This window comes from Balaenoptera physalus, assembly GCF_965194825.1.
Source record: "Balaenoptera physalus genome assembly, chromosome: 9".
In the NCBI taxonomy this organism is placed as follows: Eukaryota; Metazoa; Chordata; class Mammalia; order Artiodactyla; family Balaenopteridae; genus Balaenoptera; species Balaenoptera physalus.
This window is the reverse complement of record NC_138888.1, coordinates 44,753,784-44,771,623: the sequence shown is the minus strand read 5'-3', so window position 1 is coordinate 44,771,623 and position 17,840 is coordinate 44,753,784. Positions and strand designations below refer to the sequence as shown.

The 17,840-nt window shown below is 42.2% G+C and overlaps 1 protein-coding gene across 4 annotated transcripts in view; it reads left to right on the top strand.

Annotated features, from left to right (window-relative positions):
- The first annotated feature begins 695 nt into the window (after positions 1 to 695).
- The window catches only part of NT5DC1 (5'-nucleotidase domain containing 1), a 125,825-nt gene continuing 108,680 nt past the window's right edge, over positions 696 to 17,840 (top strand). For 2 of the 4 annotated variants that reach the window (XM_082475334.1, XM_082475332.1), the window contains exons 1-6: positions 696 to 1,191; positions 6,815 to 6,906; positions 8,324 to 8,395; positions 10,564 to 10,670; positions 15,914 to 15,993; positions 17,403 to 17,484. In XM_082475334.1, the coding sequence (XP_082331460.1) occupies positions 1,099 to 1,191; positions 6,815 to 6,906; positions 8,324 to 8,395; positions 10,564 to 10,670; positions 15,914 to 15,993; positions 17,403 to 17,484 (526 nt within the window). In that variant the 5' untranslated portion in view covers positions 696 to 1,098. Of the gene's footprint in view, positions 1,192 to 6,814; positions 6,907 to 8,323; positions 8,396 to 10,563; positions 10,671 to 15,913; positions 15,994 to 17,399; positions 17,485 to 17,840 lie in introns of all 4 variants that reach the window. The other 2 variants (XM_082475333.1, XM_082475331.1) reach the window with 1 other exon arrangement.

The following is a 17,840-nucleotide window of genomic DNA, read 5'->3' as shown; positions in this document are numbered from 1 at the left end:
ACAAAGATAATACATTTATATTTTCTCTTTTTAACGTCAATGTTTGTATTTTTCTCTTGTAAATGACTTGTATTTTCTCTTTTAAATAATTTGTATTTTCTCTTTTAAATTATTTTAAAGGTCTCAAAGTCCTAGCCCTTCATCCATCTAAAATGATACTAGCTATAAACAGTCCTTGAGAGAATTGAGAACGCTGTCACTCAAATTATTGTGTTCTATAAACTTTAAACCCTTCTGTTTGCATAAAGTTCTCTCTTCTGTAGTATGTTCTATGAAGTTTCTAATATCCTTTCATAGAAAAAATGCATTACAATAAAAAATAGGATAATCAAATAACAACCAATATTGGTTTCCTTAATCATTGTCATTTTGCAAAATGGTCCTTCACGATTTCTAATAAATTTATTTTCTAACGCACTCCAGGGGGTGAAATGTTGAAAGGTCTCCCATTCTACTTACAAATACACTTAGGAATTTACTAAAGAATATAAAGTTTTTGATTGAATCCATAGTTAGAGATCTCATGGGCAAAAAAAACCTTCCAAAGTATAGGCTAATTGGGTCAGGGGAATATTAGTGGATAAAATTTTCTCCATAATCTTACATTAGTTCGCACACAAGAGTAAAGGGTCAGGTGTACCTTGACATTCGCTTGGTTTCCCTGGCGCCTTGAAAACCACGGGGAGGCCCGGTTAATTCTGCGGCGAAGGCTATGCGCCAACAGGGGCTTAGTGCCGCCTCCAATTCCTGCAGCAGCGGCTCCGCTCCTGGTCACATCCCGCCTTCGGGACTTCGGGGCGGGGGTCAGGGTGGTGACAGTGAGGCAGGAGCCGGCCTGGGACTGTCAGCGGAAAGCCGGGCGGCGAACCGACCAGTCGGGGCGCGGGGAAGGTCGGCCGCGAGGGGCGGGCAGAAGCGCGGCCGGGGGCGGGGCTGGCGGGCGCGGGAAGCGCGAGGGGCAGCGGTGCGGCGTCCAGGGGGCGGCCGCAGCCCCGCCCCGCCCCGCCGCGTCCCGCCCTGTAGTCCCGCAGCGTCCTGCCCGCGCGCTCTTCGCCGCCTCTCGGGGTCTAGGCGCTCGCTGGTGCTCCGCGCGCAACTATGGCTCAGCACTTCTCCCTGGCCGCCTGCGACGTGGTCGGCTTCGACCTGGACCACACTCTGTGTCGCTACAACCTGCCTGAGAGCGCCCGGGTGAGTGGCGCGGGCTGCCGGGGCGCACAGCATGCAGCCTCCATGGCGGCTGGGGCTCGAGTTTCCTCCCGGCTTAGGCGGCGGCGAGCGTCGGCGGCGAGCGTCGGCGGGGCCCTGCAGCCGCCGCGCCTTAGCGCAGAACTCGGCCTCCCACGGCGAGGCGGGGCGGAAGGAAGTGTGCATCCCCCCCCATCCCCGCCCGTGCTGTGGGTACCGGCTTATTTAGCCCAGCCCTTAGCCAAGTTTGAGAGATGGGTAGGGAAGAAAAGGGGCGAAGGAGGGACAAGTCGTGCAAGATTGGGCTAGGGAAACGGTTCCTGGGGCAGAGGAAGGGCGGGGCTAGGGGAACTCGGGGTGTCCTTTGCATATCCCCGGCTTTGGAACTTCTCAGTAAATCGTTCTGGCCACCAGCAGAGCGCCGATACAGCCACCTGGTTAACGACTTGTATTTTCTTTGGCTGCGTTTTTCTTTTGCACGTCCATGAGACCGCCTGTCAGTTTTTAAACACTGCAGTCCAGGAGAAATTGTGTGGTGTATTGGAAGACTAACCGAAAAGCCATTAACATGTTAGCCCTAATTTTGCCTTTTGCCAAGAGAAGGAAATAAATTTTGCTCACCTGTTGCGTGCTCCATGCACCTTGAGTAAGGTCTAATCCTGACAACAACCTGGGTCCTCACTGCACTTAGGGAGGGAGGGGGAAGTGGGGTGTGTATGATTCCACACCCGTACCCTGAAGTGAATTGTTCTCCCTCCCCCATTCCTTTGGTTTCACAAGGAAAGTAAGTTTGAAAAATTAACTTTTTTTTTTTTTTAGTCAAATATGCAAGTATCCAAGCGAAATAAGCTGGTTATGGTAGTCAAAGCGAGGACTCTGCAGCCAGACTGCAGACAGAGGGCACCAGCTCCTCTGTTCCTAGCTCTACGACCTCGGGCAAGTTACTTAACCCGTGTCTATTCTCAGTTTCCCTATCTGTAAAATGGGGCTAATAATTGGATTTGCCTGGAAAGGTTGTTGAAAGGATTAAAAGGGTAAAGGATGTGTAATGTTTAGAGCTGTGTTGGACACATACAAGTGTTTGCTTTTATAGTCACCACCCATATCATTCCCCAGCCTGACCACTTACGAATAGAGCTCCTGGCCGCTGGTGCAGGCATCAGCCAGGGCTGCTCCTCAGTATGGTGAGGTCAGTGCTCCAGTCAGCAGTTCAGGTACCCCTCAAAGGTCAAAACAGTGTCTGAATTACTCATGTTCTCTATGTACAGATGGTGGGAAAAAAAGTGTACTGTTCCTTCTATTATACTTTCCTGCTTTCCTGCTGTACAGGTGTTTCCTTAGTCATGTTGAGAGTTGAGGAGACTTCTTGATCCTTGGCCACTGGTTCCTCTAGGTCTTTGACTCATATTTTCCTTCCCTTTGCCTTTCAAATCTTTTTCTGATTAACATTTTCTTGTATTTCCTCCCTAGTCACCTTCATTTGAAGGAAATATTGTTAAAACCATTGTCATTAGAGCCAATTTTGTGCACGTGTGAGCATAAAATTTCAGAATACAGGATCCTTAAAAGACAAGATTTCTTTACTATAAGCCTCGAATATAAGTGATATTTAAAGGTTGAAAACATTAACCTAGTGCATTTTGTATCCTGTTTGGTTCAGAAATCTTTTATTAAGTACCAACAATGTGCTGAGCACCATAATAGAGTTAGGGATACAGAGATAACACAGGTCTTCAGGTGGCCTTGTAATGGGTAAAGATGTTGAAAGATTAGTTCTGGTCCCCCGTGCTGAGGGCAGCATTGCCTGGTCCTTGCTGCTGGCTGTTTGTTACCTGTGCCTGGGGCCCTCCTCCCTTCATCACACCAACTCCTCAGCTGGCAGGTCTCATCTTAAGTAGCCCGGCCCCCTAAAGTTTACCTTTCTGTCCCTATTCCATCTGCAGTTTTCCATAAAAACCTTAATTTCTCACAGTACTTACACACTGCATTAAATTTTCCTGTTTACTTGTTGGAATCTTTCCCTAGATTCTAGAGCCATGACCCCTCGACATCAGTATCTGTGACAGTTTATTGTGTGTTCTGTGTGCCAAGCTGACTACGTGCACGTACGGGATTCAATAAATAATTGTGGAACAATTGCATAAATAACAGGTATTTTAGTAACTGAAAATAGCACTAACAGCCACTATTCTAATAAGCATTCTGCTGTATAAACTGGTTTGATCCTTACAACCATGTTAGATGTTATTATCATCATTTAGAGATGAGGACACCGAGTCACAGAAAGGATAAATGGCTTATCCAGGGTCACCCAGCAAGGTGGTCCAGCTGGCAGGTCTCTGCTACCTCCCACCAGGCTTTATGTGTGCTGCAAACCCCAGAGGAGAGTCCTTGGAGTGAGTGAGGCTTGGGTCCCAGCACAGGAGTTACAAGTGGCAGGTCAGGAAGCAGAGAGGAGCATTTCCGGCAGAGGAAATACGGCCAGGGCAAGGACCTAAAGGTGCGAAACAGCGCCTGGATCTGCTGGGTGTCAAGCAGAAGGTGGGGCGTTGCAGGAGAAGATGCCGGAGATGGCAGCGGCGCTGCATCATGGATCACTGCGCGTGGCCTCTCATATCAGTGTCGTAGGCATTTAGTTAAGTGCAGAGTGTCGTGCAAACGTGAAACTGGGTGCGTCGCCTCACGGGGTGGGGCTCGGGAAAAGCATCGTAGAAATGATGACACCTGTGCTGTCCTGGAGTTGCTGACTCAGGAGCGTCTGGACCCAGGCAGTTAACTTAAACGTGCGGCTGGGAGAGTGCGCGCACGCCCCCTCCTCAGGCGCAGCTGTGCTCAGCTCCTGCCAGCGTTTGCCGTGGGGCGTAGAGGCTCAGTCTTGTCAGATCTGATTCTCTCAAGACAAATTAGAAATCTAAGCTTGTATGAGAAGTCTTTCAATCTTTAAACGCCAGCTCATTTTCAAACACAGCAGGATTATAGGGTTGCCAGATGTAGCAAAGAAAAATACAGGACACCCAGTTCAATTTGAATTTCAAATAAAAAAAACATTTTTAGTATATGGGTATTCCAGATATTTCATGGGATAAGCTCATACTATAAAACTATTTGTTGTTTAGCCGAAAATCACATTGAGCTGGGTGTTTCATATTTTATCTGGCAGCCTTCAGTGGGAACCAAATATAATTTGTGGTCTGCGTAGGACCCACAGGGCACCAGTTTGCACCCGCTGTGGATTGTGTGTGAGCCTCAGGTGAGGCTGTTGAGAAAGTAAGTGGCAGTTAAGGCTGGGAGAGCAAGGGGGCGGGGGTGGTGGAGGCCCTGTGCCATGAAGGCTTCTGTGGTGACTCAACATAATTTGAGGAAGAGCTTCAAGGACCAAGGCCTTGGGACTAGAAGAGGGCTTTCAAAGGCACAGATTCCCTGCTTTTCTCAGCACCTCTGTTCTCTGCTCCTCTTTACACATTGACCCCATTCTCTCCTATTACAGAACCATCTCCTTGGAGAGGTAAGGAACACAGCTCTGGAGGCCTCTGTTGGCATCCCTACTAGAAAGGGCCCTTTCTCTTGGGAAGGAATCTGACCTCATTGGAATCACATGCCCATACATTAATCAGTATTGCCAAGGGATGAGACCCTCCAGTTGTCCAAGGTTGAATAAATACTTTGACCAGAGGCAAGTCTGATGGTGTGCAGTAACCATTGGTAGCTTGAAACTGGCCATGGTGGGGGTAACTATACCATGGAAATGAGCAAATGCTACAAGTCAGGACCTTTTTTTTTTTTTAACCAGCGCCCGACTGATAATAATAGCAGTACTTAAATTGAATTTACTTGTATGCCATGCACTGCTCTAAGCATCTGAGGATTTTCATTAACATGGGATTTACATCTCTTAATCCCAGGGCACTGGTTCCTTGCAGGCAGGATCATGATGTGTATTTTTTGTTGTCCATAGTACTTTGTACCTCAGAGTGACTCAGTACATTTTATGTTTGAATGAAAATTCATGTAACGTAGAAGTCAATGATTTTCAGTCATCTCGGGGTTTCAGGAATTTTGTCGGGGCCCGACCCTATCCTGTAGGCTTGGAATTTCTGGGTGGCTTTAAGAACCATCATCTGTGGTTCTGACTACCACCAGGGTTGAGAACTGTGGATACATAGTGTTGACTTAATGTAGCTCTGTGGACAATTGACCTGGATCAGGGTCACATTGCATTGTATGGGGGTACATGTATAGCCATTTTCATTAACTTTACGACAGAGATACAGCTCTGTTTGACAAGGAGCCTTTGCTTTCTCCACGCTCATCTCCTAACACTCGAAACCCCAATCCCCGACTTCAGCTGCGTGCCCCCTGGACTTGGATTGCCCTCTCCCCGCTGGACTCACCCAGCTGACTGCTGCATCTTGCAGGTGTCAGTGTGTACATCGCCTCCCCAGGGAGGCCTTCTCCTCCTCCTCCTCCTCTTGCTGTATCTATTCTCGCTTCCCCCTTGTGCCATTCCAGTGCTATCAAAACCTGTCATGGGTTAACATCTCCAGAAGAAGGATGGGGTTGCTCATTGTGTCTCCTTGGACACTCCTCCGTCTCAAAACACCTGGCATTTTGTTGTTGTTGAGAATGAAAAGATCTGTCAGCCATCAGCAGAGCATTTATCTTTGTGCTTGCTTCCAGAGGCTTCCTTCTTCCTGTTTCCTTAGCTTTTCTTATGGTGGGGGAAAAAAGATACTCACTTTGTCTGATGGAGGCACCATGATTCCTTCTTTAGAGTACCTGCCTGGTCCCTATGTGTATTTCTCTTTGAGACTCCCCTGTGTCAGATGACAAAACTAAAACAAGGTAGTAATGAGTTTGTTGTCCTTCCTTTGGAGAAGATAATCCACAGATTGGGAGAGTGCAGTGCCCCACAAGCAGTGGAGCACTCTTCCCCAGAGATTTTGGGCAAGACCGTGTTTTATAGAGTGTTAGAAGAGGCACCACAGAAATAGGGCATGATTGGCTAGGAGGTCGGGGATTTCCTGATAGGCACTGCAGGTCCTGTTTTCTAGGGTGAGGTAAGCGAGCTAAAGCTGATGTGGAGGATTGTGATTGGTGTATTTTAGGTCTCCTTGACAGGGGTTTTCTGTAAGCACACACTGTCTTAGGTTTAGATTTGTGACCAGAGCTGGGCCAGTGGGGCGGCCTCCGTTTTGTGGGGCCCCATATATGCATTAGCATTATCAGCTGCCATGGGGCCTTTCTAGCAAGGGTGGATGGAGGATGGATGTGATGATAGAGTGGTCATTATGTTTATCCTCTGGTGATCTGTTAAATCAGTTTACAAAGCTTTGTCAAGTCTTAATGATCTCCAACCCATTAGGCTTTGGGAGTAAGATTAATAATTGTCCTTGGTGGTAAAATTGTATACTGATGGTATAAAAAAGACACAGCAGTTACCTGGGGCTCTCAGGAGTGGGTAAATTGCTTGAGACGGAGTGTTAACCTGCAGAGCTTCACAATTACAGATACTACAGATTCCCTCCCACCTGTCTCATGACTGATTCCATTAGGTTTTCAGGTCTGTGAAGCTAAGAATGAATAGTGAATTTTACATTTAATCTTTTTTCCTTCTTTTTATTAACAGCTCATTTATAATAGCTTTGCTCAGTTCCTGGTCAAGGAGAAAGGGTACGACAAGGAATTGCTCACTGTGACTCCAGAGGATTGGGATTTCTGGTAAGCAGCTTTTTTAAGGTCAGCACATTCCCTCTGATTTTTAATTATTGTGGATAAAATTTTAATGCTTCCTCTTCTATGGAAGCAGAAAGTGAAATGTGAAATTGAGTCAAAGGACAAAATGCCTTATGTACTAAAAAGTTTTATGTTTGATGAATTAAAGTCCTTTCTACTTTTAAGTTAAGACTTGTTTAATTAAGTATGAAAACAAGCTAAGAGCATATGTGACTAATTTGAGTATTTTTACATGGTTTAAGTCTGTCGTTATTAAGAGTTTGAGAGGTTATTAAGAACTGTCTAAAATTTACATCTTTTATTAAAAAATTTTCTTTTATTGCCCTTCAAATACAGAACTGTAAGAAAAGAGGAAATCATCATATTTTGAATAAGTGTCTGAATTGGGACATTTGTTTTTCTGTAATTGGGTAGATACCCTTATGTCTGAGACTCTGACTGCTTACTCCCTTCCTGGCTTAGGAGTCTCAACTTTCCAAGGCTTCCTTTGTCCTTCTTCCTCATTTAAACAATAAAACAAAAGTCCTATTAAACCACTTTAAATTGTTCGGTTGAAAAATAATAGTAGTCCTGAAACACATGAAAAATACATACAGAAATAATTCTAGAACAACAGAGTTCATCTGTTATACATTCTTCCAATGTTTGGTTAGTCCTTTTTGATTTATCCCTTTTAGCAAACGAAGAAACAGAAATATTTTACTGTATGAAACCGCCAACTCTGGAAATTTTACTGTGGACCAAAGTAAATAATGCTTCTAAAGTACCCTGTCGTTTTCTTTTTAATTCTCTTGGTATTTGGTGGCCGTTTTACCTTCTTGCTTTTATTACTCATGATAATGAATTTGTACCCATTTTTCTTCCCAAATCCCATAAGTCTTTTACAGTGAAGAACCTAAAACTTAGTATCTGACTTTGTTTTAGTGGTTTTCAATAATATGCCTAGTCCAGAGGGCTAGTTCTTATAACCCGACCTAAATTGAGGCAGATTCTAAAGAGTACAGAAAAGATTCTGGCTAAGATCTTAACTTGTAGAATACAAATGTGTGTTTGTGTATGTGTTTTATTTAATGGAAAGCATTTGTACATTTTAACAGAGGCATACAATGGTGTTCATTTTTTGTTCTCTGTGAGTTTTTTTATTCCTCTTTTTAAAAGCTCAAAGATTTTAGACACTGAATATGCTGTCCTTGGTTTGCCCATATAACAGTTTTCCTTATGTACTTGCTCTGAGGATGATATTTAATTTTAGAATTGATATTCTTACTTGTTTGATTAACATATCATTCACTTGGATGGGAGAGTCCTTTTTTAGCATTGTGATTTTTTGAAAATATAAATTTTTATTTCTTGGGTTAGGTAACTATGTGAATTGACTGGTAATCAGAATTTTCTGTTTCAGTTGCAAGGGCTTGGCATTGGATCTGGAAGACGGGAACTTCATTAAACTTGCAGATAATGGCACCGTGCTCAGGTAATAAAATTTAGTTGTGAAGTCAAAACTTTACTCTTTCCAGGACATTTTATTACCATATAGCATTTGATAGTTAAGGTATGGGTTAAAGAAGATTATTACTTTAGTCAGTCAGATGGCAGATTATCTATGTGCCTGCATGTCTTTGTGTGAATCGTTTGAGCCATTTAAATATAAATCTGGAAGCATTAGATTGAAAGGTCTAATTCTTTAAATTTAGCTCATCAGAAATATTTTCAGGAAATACAGTAGAATGTTAATAACTTGCTTTATCTCTTTGACCACCCATACTGCAAAAGAGCCTGGGAATTATATTGTGCTAACCTGGAGTAAAATTGAAGCTGTCTTTATTAAGAAAGAAGGAGAGAATGGATGTTGGGTGGGGATTGGTGGTCTAGGCACACCGCTCTTTCTTCCGCCATTTCTCTAAATTCACCCCCATCATGCAGGGCCCATGGTGTGTCTCAGCTCCTTCTGGAAGTGTTTCTAGATTGTTCCAACCTTCATAAGTATCTCCCCCCTCCCAAACTTAGTGCTGACTCCCTTTCCTTCCCTCCTCTTAGGGTGAGTCCAACACTTTGAGTAGGGCGAGCAGTTGAGAAGCAGCTGCCATCCCTGCCCTTAGTCTTACAGAGGGTACCAAGGAGTGAGCATCTATTTTTCCCCCAGTACTGACAGTACAGGCAGTTAACGTGGCCGTGCAGCTGTACGATTTACTATTCATGCTGACGTGGTCAGAGTTCACGAAGAGGATGCTCAGCACAGGTTACCCCTTGTACATACTCTCCCTTTGGGTACATCATTCTTTTTGCACAGTACAGACTCACACTCTACCCCAGACCGTCCCCTAAGGTGTAGCTAGCTAGGCCAGGTGCGGTTCCACTTCTGATTATTTTATAATTCATTTGCATGTTTTTTCTCAGGCAACTAGAGATAGGGTGTGTGTATTGATTTGTGTGTGTACACCACACACACACAGTGCAGCTTTGACCATGACCTTAAATGCCACTTTCAGATTCTGACAGTATAGTTGGCTGTCTTCAATCACGGTTAAAAGAATAGAAAACATTCCACAGTTTCGCTTCTTTCTTTTATTGTTATGTCTGTCTGTTGTTGGTCCCCACTTCCAACACCCTTTTCCCAAGGTCTGACCGTCTCCATGCAAGTTCTGGCCAACCTGCAGCTTCTCCTGAATTTACAAGGTTATGTCCTCGATGCCTGCTTTCAAACAATATAGTAGATTCCTTTTCTGATCGTATTTCTTGCTCAAGGTTCCTCCACCCTTACATATAGCTTTTATGTACATATTAACCTCTTTATAAATAGGATCCCGATTATGATTTTCCTCCATTTGCCCTTCTTATTTCATTTCCTTTTCCTTCATTTTGCTTTGCCACCACAATATAACACCAAGAGAAGACTAATAATACTCCCTAGCATTATAATTTCTCAAAGTAAACAACGTAAAATATCAACTGTTTCTCTACAGGGTAAGATTCTCTTAACCAGGCCCAACGGATGCAAAAGCAGTATTTCGAGTACAAAAAATAGCTACTTTCTTGTCTTCCTGTTCCAAGTTTTGCCACATTCGTCTTGCTGTTTCCCATTGTGTTTTTAGCTATGTGGTGTCCTTGAGTGACATGTCACTACCCCATCTTCATCTTCGTAAGTCCCCTGTGCTCACAGCCGCCGGCCCTGGGTGCCAGGTGCCTCCCGGCTCCTGCAGGCCTGACGCAGCTCGTGCTCTGACTGCTGCCCTTTCTCTCCTGCTGCCGGACCAGCTTCCCACCCAGTCCCTGCCCTTGTTTCCTCATTGTTCCAGTCAGGCTAATCTTATCTGCATAGTTAATTGACAACTTCTCAGGCAAGAAGTCGTCATATTTCTCCCAGAGAAATTGTGTTTTATAGTACTGGTCAAGGGCAACTACCACAGCATTGACCTCAGAGTGAGCTGCAACCACTTTGCTGGTTGATGGGTGAAATGGAGAAGAATAAGAGCTGTCAAGAGAAATGCCTTATAGGATCCTAAATGGGGAAGTCATCCAGTTGAAAACCTTTTTTGTAAAAAACCTTTCATAGTATTAGGGTGAATTAACAATAACAAGGCTGCAGGAGGGGGTGTTCAGGAGAACCACTGATGAGTCACGTGCCTCATCTCCCCAAACCAGGGCAAGCCACGGCACAAAGATGCTGGCTCCAGAGCTGCTGGCGGAGGAGTACGGCAGGAAGGAGTGGAAGCACTTCATGCCAGACTCGGGAATGGCCTGCCGGTCAGGTATGGGTCATGTGTGGGGTAGCACTGCCATTCCCTCCCCTGTTGTTTTGGACCCTGAGCCTGTGACGTCAGGACACAAAGAAGACCCTCCTTGCACCCTGCTGGGCGGGACCCACAAAGGACCTGCTATGGTTTCATGGGAATAGGATGTATTTTTTTCCCACGTGTCTGATTTTCTCTTTGGCAGTTGGTTCTGTTTTATTTAACGTTCTGTTGATTCACCTTTCTACTTGCACTTGTTCTGGAGTAAAGAGCAAGGAATAATACACTCCTTATTCTGTATTTTTATCAATTTGTTACATGCACAATCCTTACTTTTGTTTCTCTGTCCCCCACTTCTCCCCACATTACTCATCTCTCCTGTTTTCTAGAATTCTTTTCTTTACTGCCATTTCTAGTACCTTCTGCCTTTGTTTTTTTTTCCCCTTTATTTCAAGTGATTTTACACATTTTTCCAACTCTCTTTAAAGAGCTTCACCATGAGTAAACAAAAGATTTTTCAAAAATTATTTATAAACACAGATGTGCATAAATTAGTAAAGAATCATTAAAACATTATTATAAACAGATGGACCTTATTAAAAGTCCTGATTGTTAGTTTTTCATTTGTTTTTTTTTTTTTTTTTTGCCATTTTCTCCTACACTACAGTTTTGAAATGCGCCTATTTTCATTTAGAAAATGTAGTAACCGGAAAACAGTTGGAGTTATTCCTTATTACTGTTGTGTTTTTGTTTGTTACATTTGCTATCTTTTGGGGTTTTTTTTTTTTTTTTTATTGTAGTGGGATGAAAATGTCAGGAAATGTGTGTTATCTTGATAAAATAAGTTGATAGGAAAAACTGAGGTTTCACCTTGGGGTTAGGTATAGAATACTTTCACACATCTCAACTCAGAATAGCTAGGAAGTTAAATGGATGGATTTCCTTTTTACTCAAGTGATAGGGAACGCCTGTTGTCTGTCCAGATGTAGGCAGTTGTAAATACACGTGAACAACACGGGTTTGAATTGCTCAGATCCACTTATACGCGGATTTTTTTTCCATAGTAAATACTGCAGTGCTACACGATCCACAGTTCATTGAACCCGTGGGTGCGGAATTGCGGGTAAGGAGGGCTAACTATAAATTATACTCAGATTTTGGACTGCGTGGAGGTCAGAGCCACGAACCTCCCCTTCCTGCATTGTTCATGGGTTAACTATAAATTCTTCCCTTCTCCCAGAAAAGGTAGGCACCCAGCTAAGTATTTTATTCTGACATCCATTCAGAAATTGGGAGTATTTTAAAGAAGTAAAGTATTTCCCAGCTACAAAAGAAAGCATTCACCCAACACGACACGCCTGTTTACCCACTGCTGTGCCTGCTAGAGAGCACTGCCTCCTAGAATCCAAAGCTTCCTTGTGGTGCGTTATTTACCCAGGAGCGCTCGCTCAGAGGATGGTCTTGGAGTTTATTTACTTCTAATTGGGCTGGTTAGGGAAGTGTTTCCACTCCAGGTGCCCAGGGATGGGGGCTGTGACACATAATAGAAGCCTACTGTTTCTGCAAAATAGTAAGAGAAAGCTAATGCCTTTGAAACATAACACATTTTTTTTTAATGTAGAGACATAAAAGAAGGAAAAAATGGCCTGTGATTCCAGTTAAACTTTGTTTACACTAAAAAAAATAATGGGAACATATGATCAGGAAATGTAAATATTATAGAAAGAAATAAAATGAAGAGTAGTTATTTCCCACCCCTGTCCCCCACAATCCCCTTTCCCCGAAGCTTATTTTTTTAAGTATACAAAAAGGATCATACTTTTTCTGTACTTTGCTTTTTTTCATTTACATCTTGGAGATTCCGTCACAATAGCACAAACACAGATGTACTTCATTCTTTTCAATGCAGGCATGCTCTGCCATCCAGTGCCTAAATCATGATTTATTTCATCAGTGTCCTCATATTGGACATTTATGTTGTGTCTGGTGTTTGACCATTGCAAACAAGCCTGCAGTGACGTTTTCATACATGTATATTTTGCACTTTTGTAAATATATCCAGGGTAAGTTTTTAGAAATATAGTTGCTCTACGGATATGTGGGTTTAAAATACTGCCAAATAAGGCCTTTATTTTCACGAACTCCAATTGATTCTTTATGGGCTACTTCCTTCTACAATGAGTATATTCGTGTTCAGAGTTAAGTAGAGAGTTGTAAAGTACAAATCCCTACCAGTACACTTAGGGAGTTTGAAGCATTGATGGACACAGACATTTTATTGACAAGTTATTTGATAAGCACTTTTCACGTGGTTGCCTTGGCATGAGTATGGTTTTTCTTACCAGCCAATTTCCAGAGAGCAAGTCCTTTTGATCTTTTTCTTCCCATACTGGTAGATTATGCAGAAACAGCTTGGTCTAGTGGAAATCACAAGGCGCTTGGAGCCAGACAGTCCTGGATCGCAGTAACTCTGTTACTTGCTGGATAAAGTGATCTGGTCAATTACTAAGCCACTCTTAGCATCCCTTTCCTTATCTTTAAATGGAGATGATATCACTTGTCTGCAGGAGAAGTGGGAACTTACACTGTCGTGAATTGTTCTCGTCCCCTCAGTCATTCATATGCCTTTGTTCCATCATCACTAAGAGTACACAGGTTTGCAAGGCTGAGGTGTTGGCAATGGGTTTTGGTGGAACGGTTTTTCTGTGTGTAAAGCTTAATGATCATAGGACTCAATCTTGATTCAGAAGCTTGTTCTCTTGAACTAAACTCAGTAATCACCTCATTCCCAGTGAGCTGTCTGCCCTGTAAGGAGGTGGAGGGCCAAAGCTTTCATGAGCAGTCTCTGAGCTTGATGTTGGGAGAGGCATTGAGAGCAGCCTGGCACTGTTAACATGTCACAGCTGCACAAACCCTGTTATGTGCACGTGGTGGTCATCTAGCCCATTTTTGATGGTCGAGTGACATCAGCCCCTTGCCTTGAGGGTGGAAGTCAATGAGTCCTTCTCATCCAACCCCTGAGCTATTTGATTAGCTTGGTTGATTAGCTCAACCAAGGCTCATAATCCATGTTTCAACTCATAAACTGAATTTCATCTATTAATGCCCACAAAAGGAGAAAAAGGGGACGGGAAAAGCAAGAGTACAACAATGACACACCTCCTGCTCCCACAGTGCCCAGGACAACTAGCTGTCTGGTTCAGGCAGGTCACTCTGGTGTCACAGGCCAAGAAATTAGATACAGTTCAGGTTAGTGAGCCTTGAGAACCTGTGCCCACTCTCCTGGTCCCTGCAGCCCTGGAGTGTTGTGTGGTCTCATAGCATAGCAGTGTGGGCAGAAGCATACACGGAATAGCTTCTCCCTTTCCTCCAAATTCCTGCTTTTCCACACGCTGACAAAGACATCTTAACCTTTCTTAGGAATGAAAATGAGTCTGAGATGTTCCCACAACAATTTCAGCTGTGAAAGAGTACAAAACAGGAACACTATGCTAACCAAAATATTTTTAACTGAGGGAAAAGACATAGAAACCTATGCAACCATTTTGTGAATTAACAGAACTTTGACTTTATTCCTTATATATCCTTAATAATTTGACATGAAGACGTGAGGGGCATTAAATAGCATTTAAAGGGATAGACATCTGGCCCTTGCAGAGAGTTTTCTCCTAATTTACCCGTGACACTTCTTCATTCCAAAATATAGTTGACTCTTGAACAACTCAGGGGTTGGGGACACTTACCCTCGTGAAGTCAAAAATCTGAGTATAACTTTATGGTCGCCTTCCCTACCTGGGGTTCCTCCCTATCTGAGGCTCTACATCTGTGGATTCAACCAACTGCAGATCACAGATCATGCACTGCTGTAGTATTTACTATTGAAAAAATTACATGTATAAGTGGACTCATGCATCTCAAACCCATGTTGTTCAAGGGTTGAGAGTAATCCACTCTATTTTTAGATCATTCATTCATTCAACAAACATTTATTCAGTGCCTACAATATGCTGGACATTGTGCTTAGTGGACAGTAAGGAACAAGGCAGCTGTGTTGCATAACCTCACACACAGCTTACAAATGGGAGGAGTGGGGACTCAGAATCAGGCAGTTACCAATACTCTGCACAAGAGTAATTATGACCATTTGAAAAGTACTTTCTTACATTAAACTGAAATCTGACTCCACGTATTGGTTCTGTTGGATTCCTCCTTGCACCAAGGGTTCTCTAGAGGACTCTGGGGTTACGTTCCCCCTCGGAGCAGAGTGGTCGCTCCTGATGCCAGTATGGGGGAGTGAGATAGTTGTGAGGGTGTGACGTGGAAGGAAAGAACAGCAGGAGCTGAATTCCACTGGGGCTTCTGAGGAGAAGTGCAGAGAACACCTCTCAGAGTTGTCAATCCAGGGGGCAGGAGGCTGGGGCATTCGTTCCCTGGCTCCTGACCCTGTTGACTGAGAGGCTTGCCATGTGGGCTCCAGAGGCGCTCAGAGAAAGGGAATGGCACAGGTGAGCTTGAGGTAGGATGCTGCTATTTGGCACAGCTGTGGCTGGGGTCAGCCACGGACCAAGGGGATGTGACGTGGGTCCTCAAAAGTGTCTGCCCAGGGACAGCAGAGTCAAAAATGACATCGGTGCCAAGGAAGGGCTCAAGTTTAATTCTACCCTAGGGCCGAACAGGATAAATCAAATCCCTCTCCTCCCAGAGACCCTAGAGTGTGCCAGTCCTGTGCTTCCGAGTTTCTCTAAGATAAGCACACTGTGTCCTCACATGATCTGATTTTTTTATTCTTCTCTTCACCCTGGCTGTACTGAAGTTTGTCTGAAATTGTATGAAGATTGAATGCGGGACTCTAGGGGACCAGAGCACAGATTTGCAAAGGCACGATTGTGTGGAGCACTTCATGGTATTCCAGTGTTAGGTTGATGGTTTTGAAATTCAGTGACATTGATAATTTAAATTGTGACTTTTTCATAATCTATTTCATATTTGGGATATGATCTAATTTTCACATTTAAAAAAATAAATATTTTTTAATAAAGTGCTTAACTATGGATATCCTGTTTTTGCTTTCTTGTAGTAGCCTTGTAGCTGAAGCCTTCTTTGAAAGGTGATGATAGGCTGTAGTGGAGTGATTCTGAATTGAAATAAAAGCCCCTTTAAGCAGCGAAACCAAAATCTAGTCTCTTTTCAGCCAAGTTTCTGTGTATGTCACATAAACGAGGCATCAATTTGCTCCCAGTTTAAATTTTTGTTCTTTTTAGGAAAATATTATTTTTATGATAACTACTTTGACCTGCCTGGAGCTCTTCTGTGTGCCAGAGTGGTGGACTCTTTAACAAAGGTGAGTGGGGACTCATTTTTTAGAAACTGTGCAATGTATTTAGCTATAAATCAGAGGACTTAATTATATATGTCTTTTGAGTTGAGATTTTACTTAGTTTCCTCTTTGTGGTTTCAGGGGTGACTGAGGAGGAAAAACATAGAGAATTTGGTTAAAATATTTTTGGAAAATTAAATAGCGACCATCCCTTCTCCCTCCCCGACCCCACCAATAATAAACCTGTTCTGCAGCAGTGGGTGCAATAGTCTAGAAAAAGAAAATACCGAACTTGCGTATGGAAAAAATATTTCTTGGTTTCATTAGCAGAATTTTTAAAAATAAATAAAAGAAATTTAAGGAAATTCCGTGTGTCTTTAAGCATTGTAAATAGTATAAAACCAGAAAAATGAGAAGAAATTTTAAAATTCATCATTCTGGGCATAGTTTAATGCATATAGACTTTTTCCTTGTCCTGTGTATCAGGATTAAATAGATCTCTGGTTATATCAGTTTATACCTAGAGTTTAGGACCTATGAACATAAACTGGTTTTATGGCAGAATCACTTTCCTTTTTGCATATATTGTCTTTAAAAATCACAATGATAATGTTTCTGATAGGACTAGATAATAGTTTATTTTTGAATCAGAATTAATTTGTATGTTTGTGAAAGTTTCTGTTGAGCAATAGTTCTGGCTTATAGAAGTTATTATGAGATGGAGTCAGTTTCTCATTTTATAGTGATTATATACAAATGCACCAGTCTTTAAATTGGACTTTATATAATTTAATAATATCTAGTAGTTGGTCTTTGTTTAGATAGAAGGACACTGGTTAATGTTTCCAAGGAAGCACAGGATTATTAACGTTGTATAATTTCCTGTTTACTTGCTTTCTGGTTTAAAAAAAATCTTAGTAAAAATGATTTGAATTTTGGATTAGGAACCTCCTTAATAATAGAGACTTGCTCCTCTTTTATACTGAAACTCAAGTAAATGTGCACAGAATTCGACAGTAACCAGCTTTTGAGGTTTTAAGGCTTCAGGTCTCTTAGCTCCACTGATGCCATGGTACATGAAGTGACACATTCTGGTACCTCACAGGCTATAACATTGTAGATTTGCTCATGTGTTAAAAATATTCTATAATGTTTAGACTTTATAATGAGTGGAAATTTTTATTTGGGTTATGTGAGTTATATTAATATTTAGTCATATGTATATATCTCTCTGTATCAGTGATTTTCATGGAAGATTTCTTTCTAAAATTACATTTAGAAAAATGAGAAGTTTTTATCTGTTATGTTTTCTAAAACATGAATCCCTATTTTAGACTACAGTGATATTATAGTTGTTTGTCAGGTGTTTTCTGTTATGCTTAAAAACAAAATTATTACATGTATCAATTTGGATTTTTAATTTTCTTTAGCAGAACAATGGTCAAAAACCATTTGATTTTTGGAAGGACATAGTGGCTGGTATACAACATAATTATAAAATGTCAGCTTTTAAAGGTGAGTAACGTGAAGAGAGACTTTAGATGTTTGTTCAGTGCTGTGTATCTAATGAATTACTTAAAAGTTACCTGTTTTTCTGTGTTCCTTAATTAAGATTTAATTTGGTTTTAAATATTGCCATAAAGTTGATACTGGTTATATTTTAAGAGGTTCTTTTATTCATGTCTGTTTCGTGGCCATAATGGCCAGTATTCTAAGATATGCAGTCTTTTACATGCTTACCAATAGGGTCATTTTGTGGGTTCCCCAGAATTTGCTGTTTCCTGGCTTGGGAATGAAGGTTGGTGATACTTGTAATCATTAGTATAGTAATTATAGACAGATAGGGAAAGTGAAAATTCTATTCTTATTGC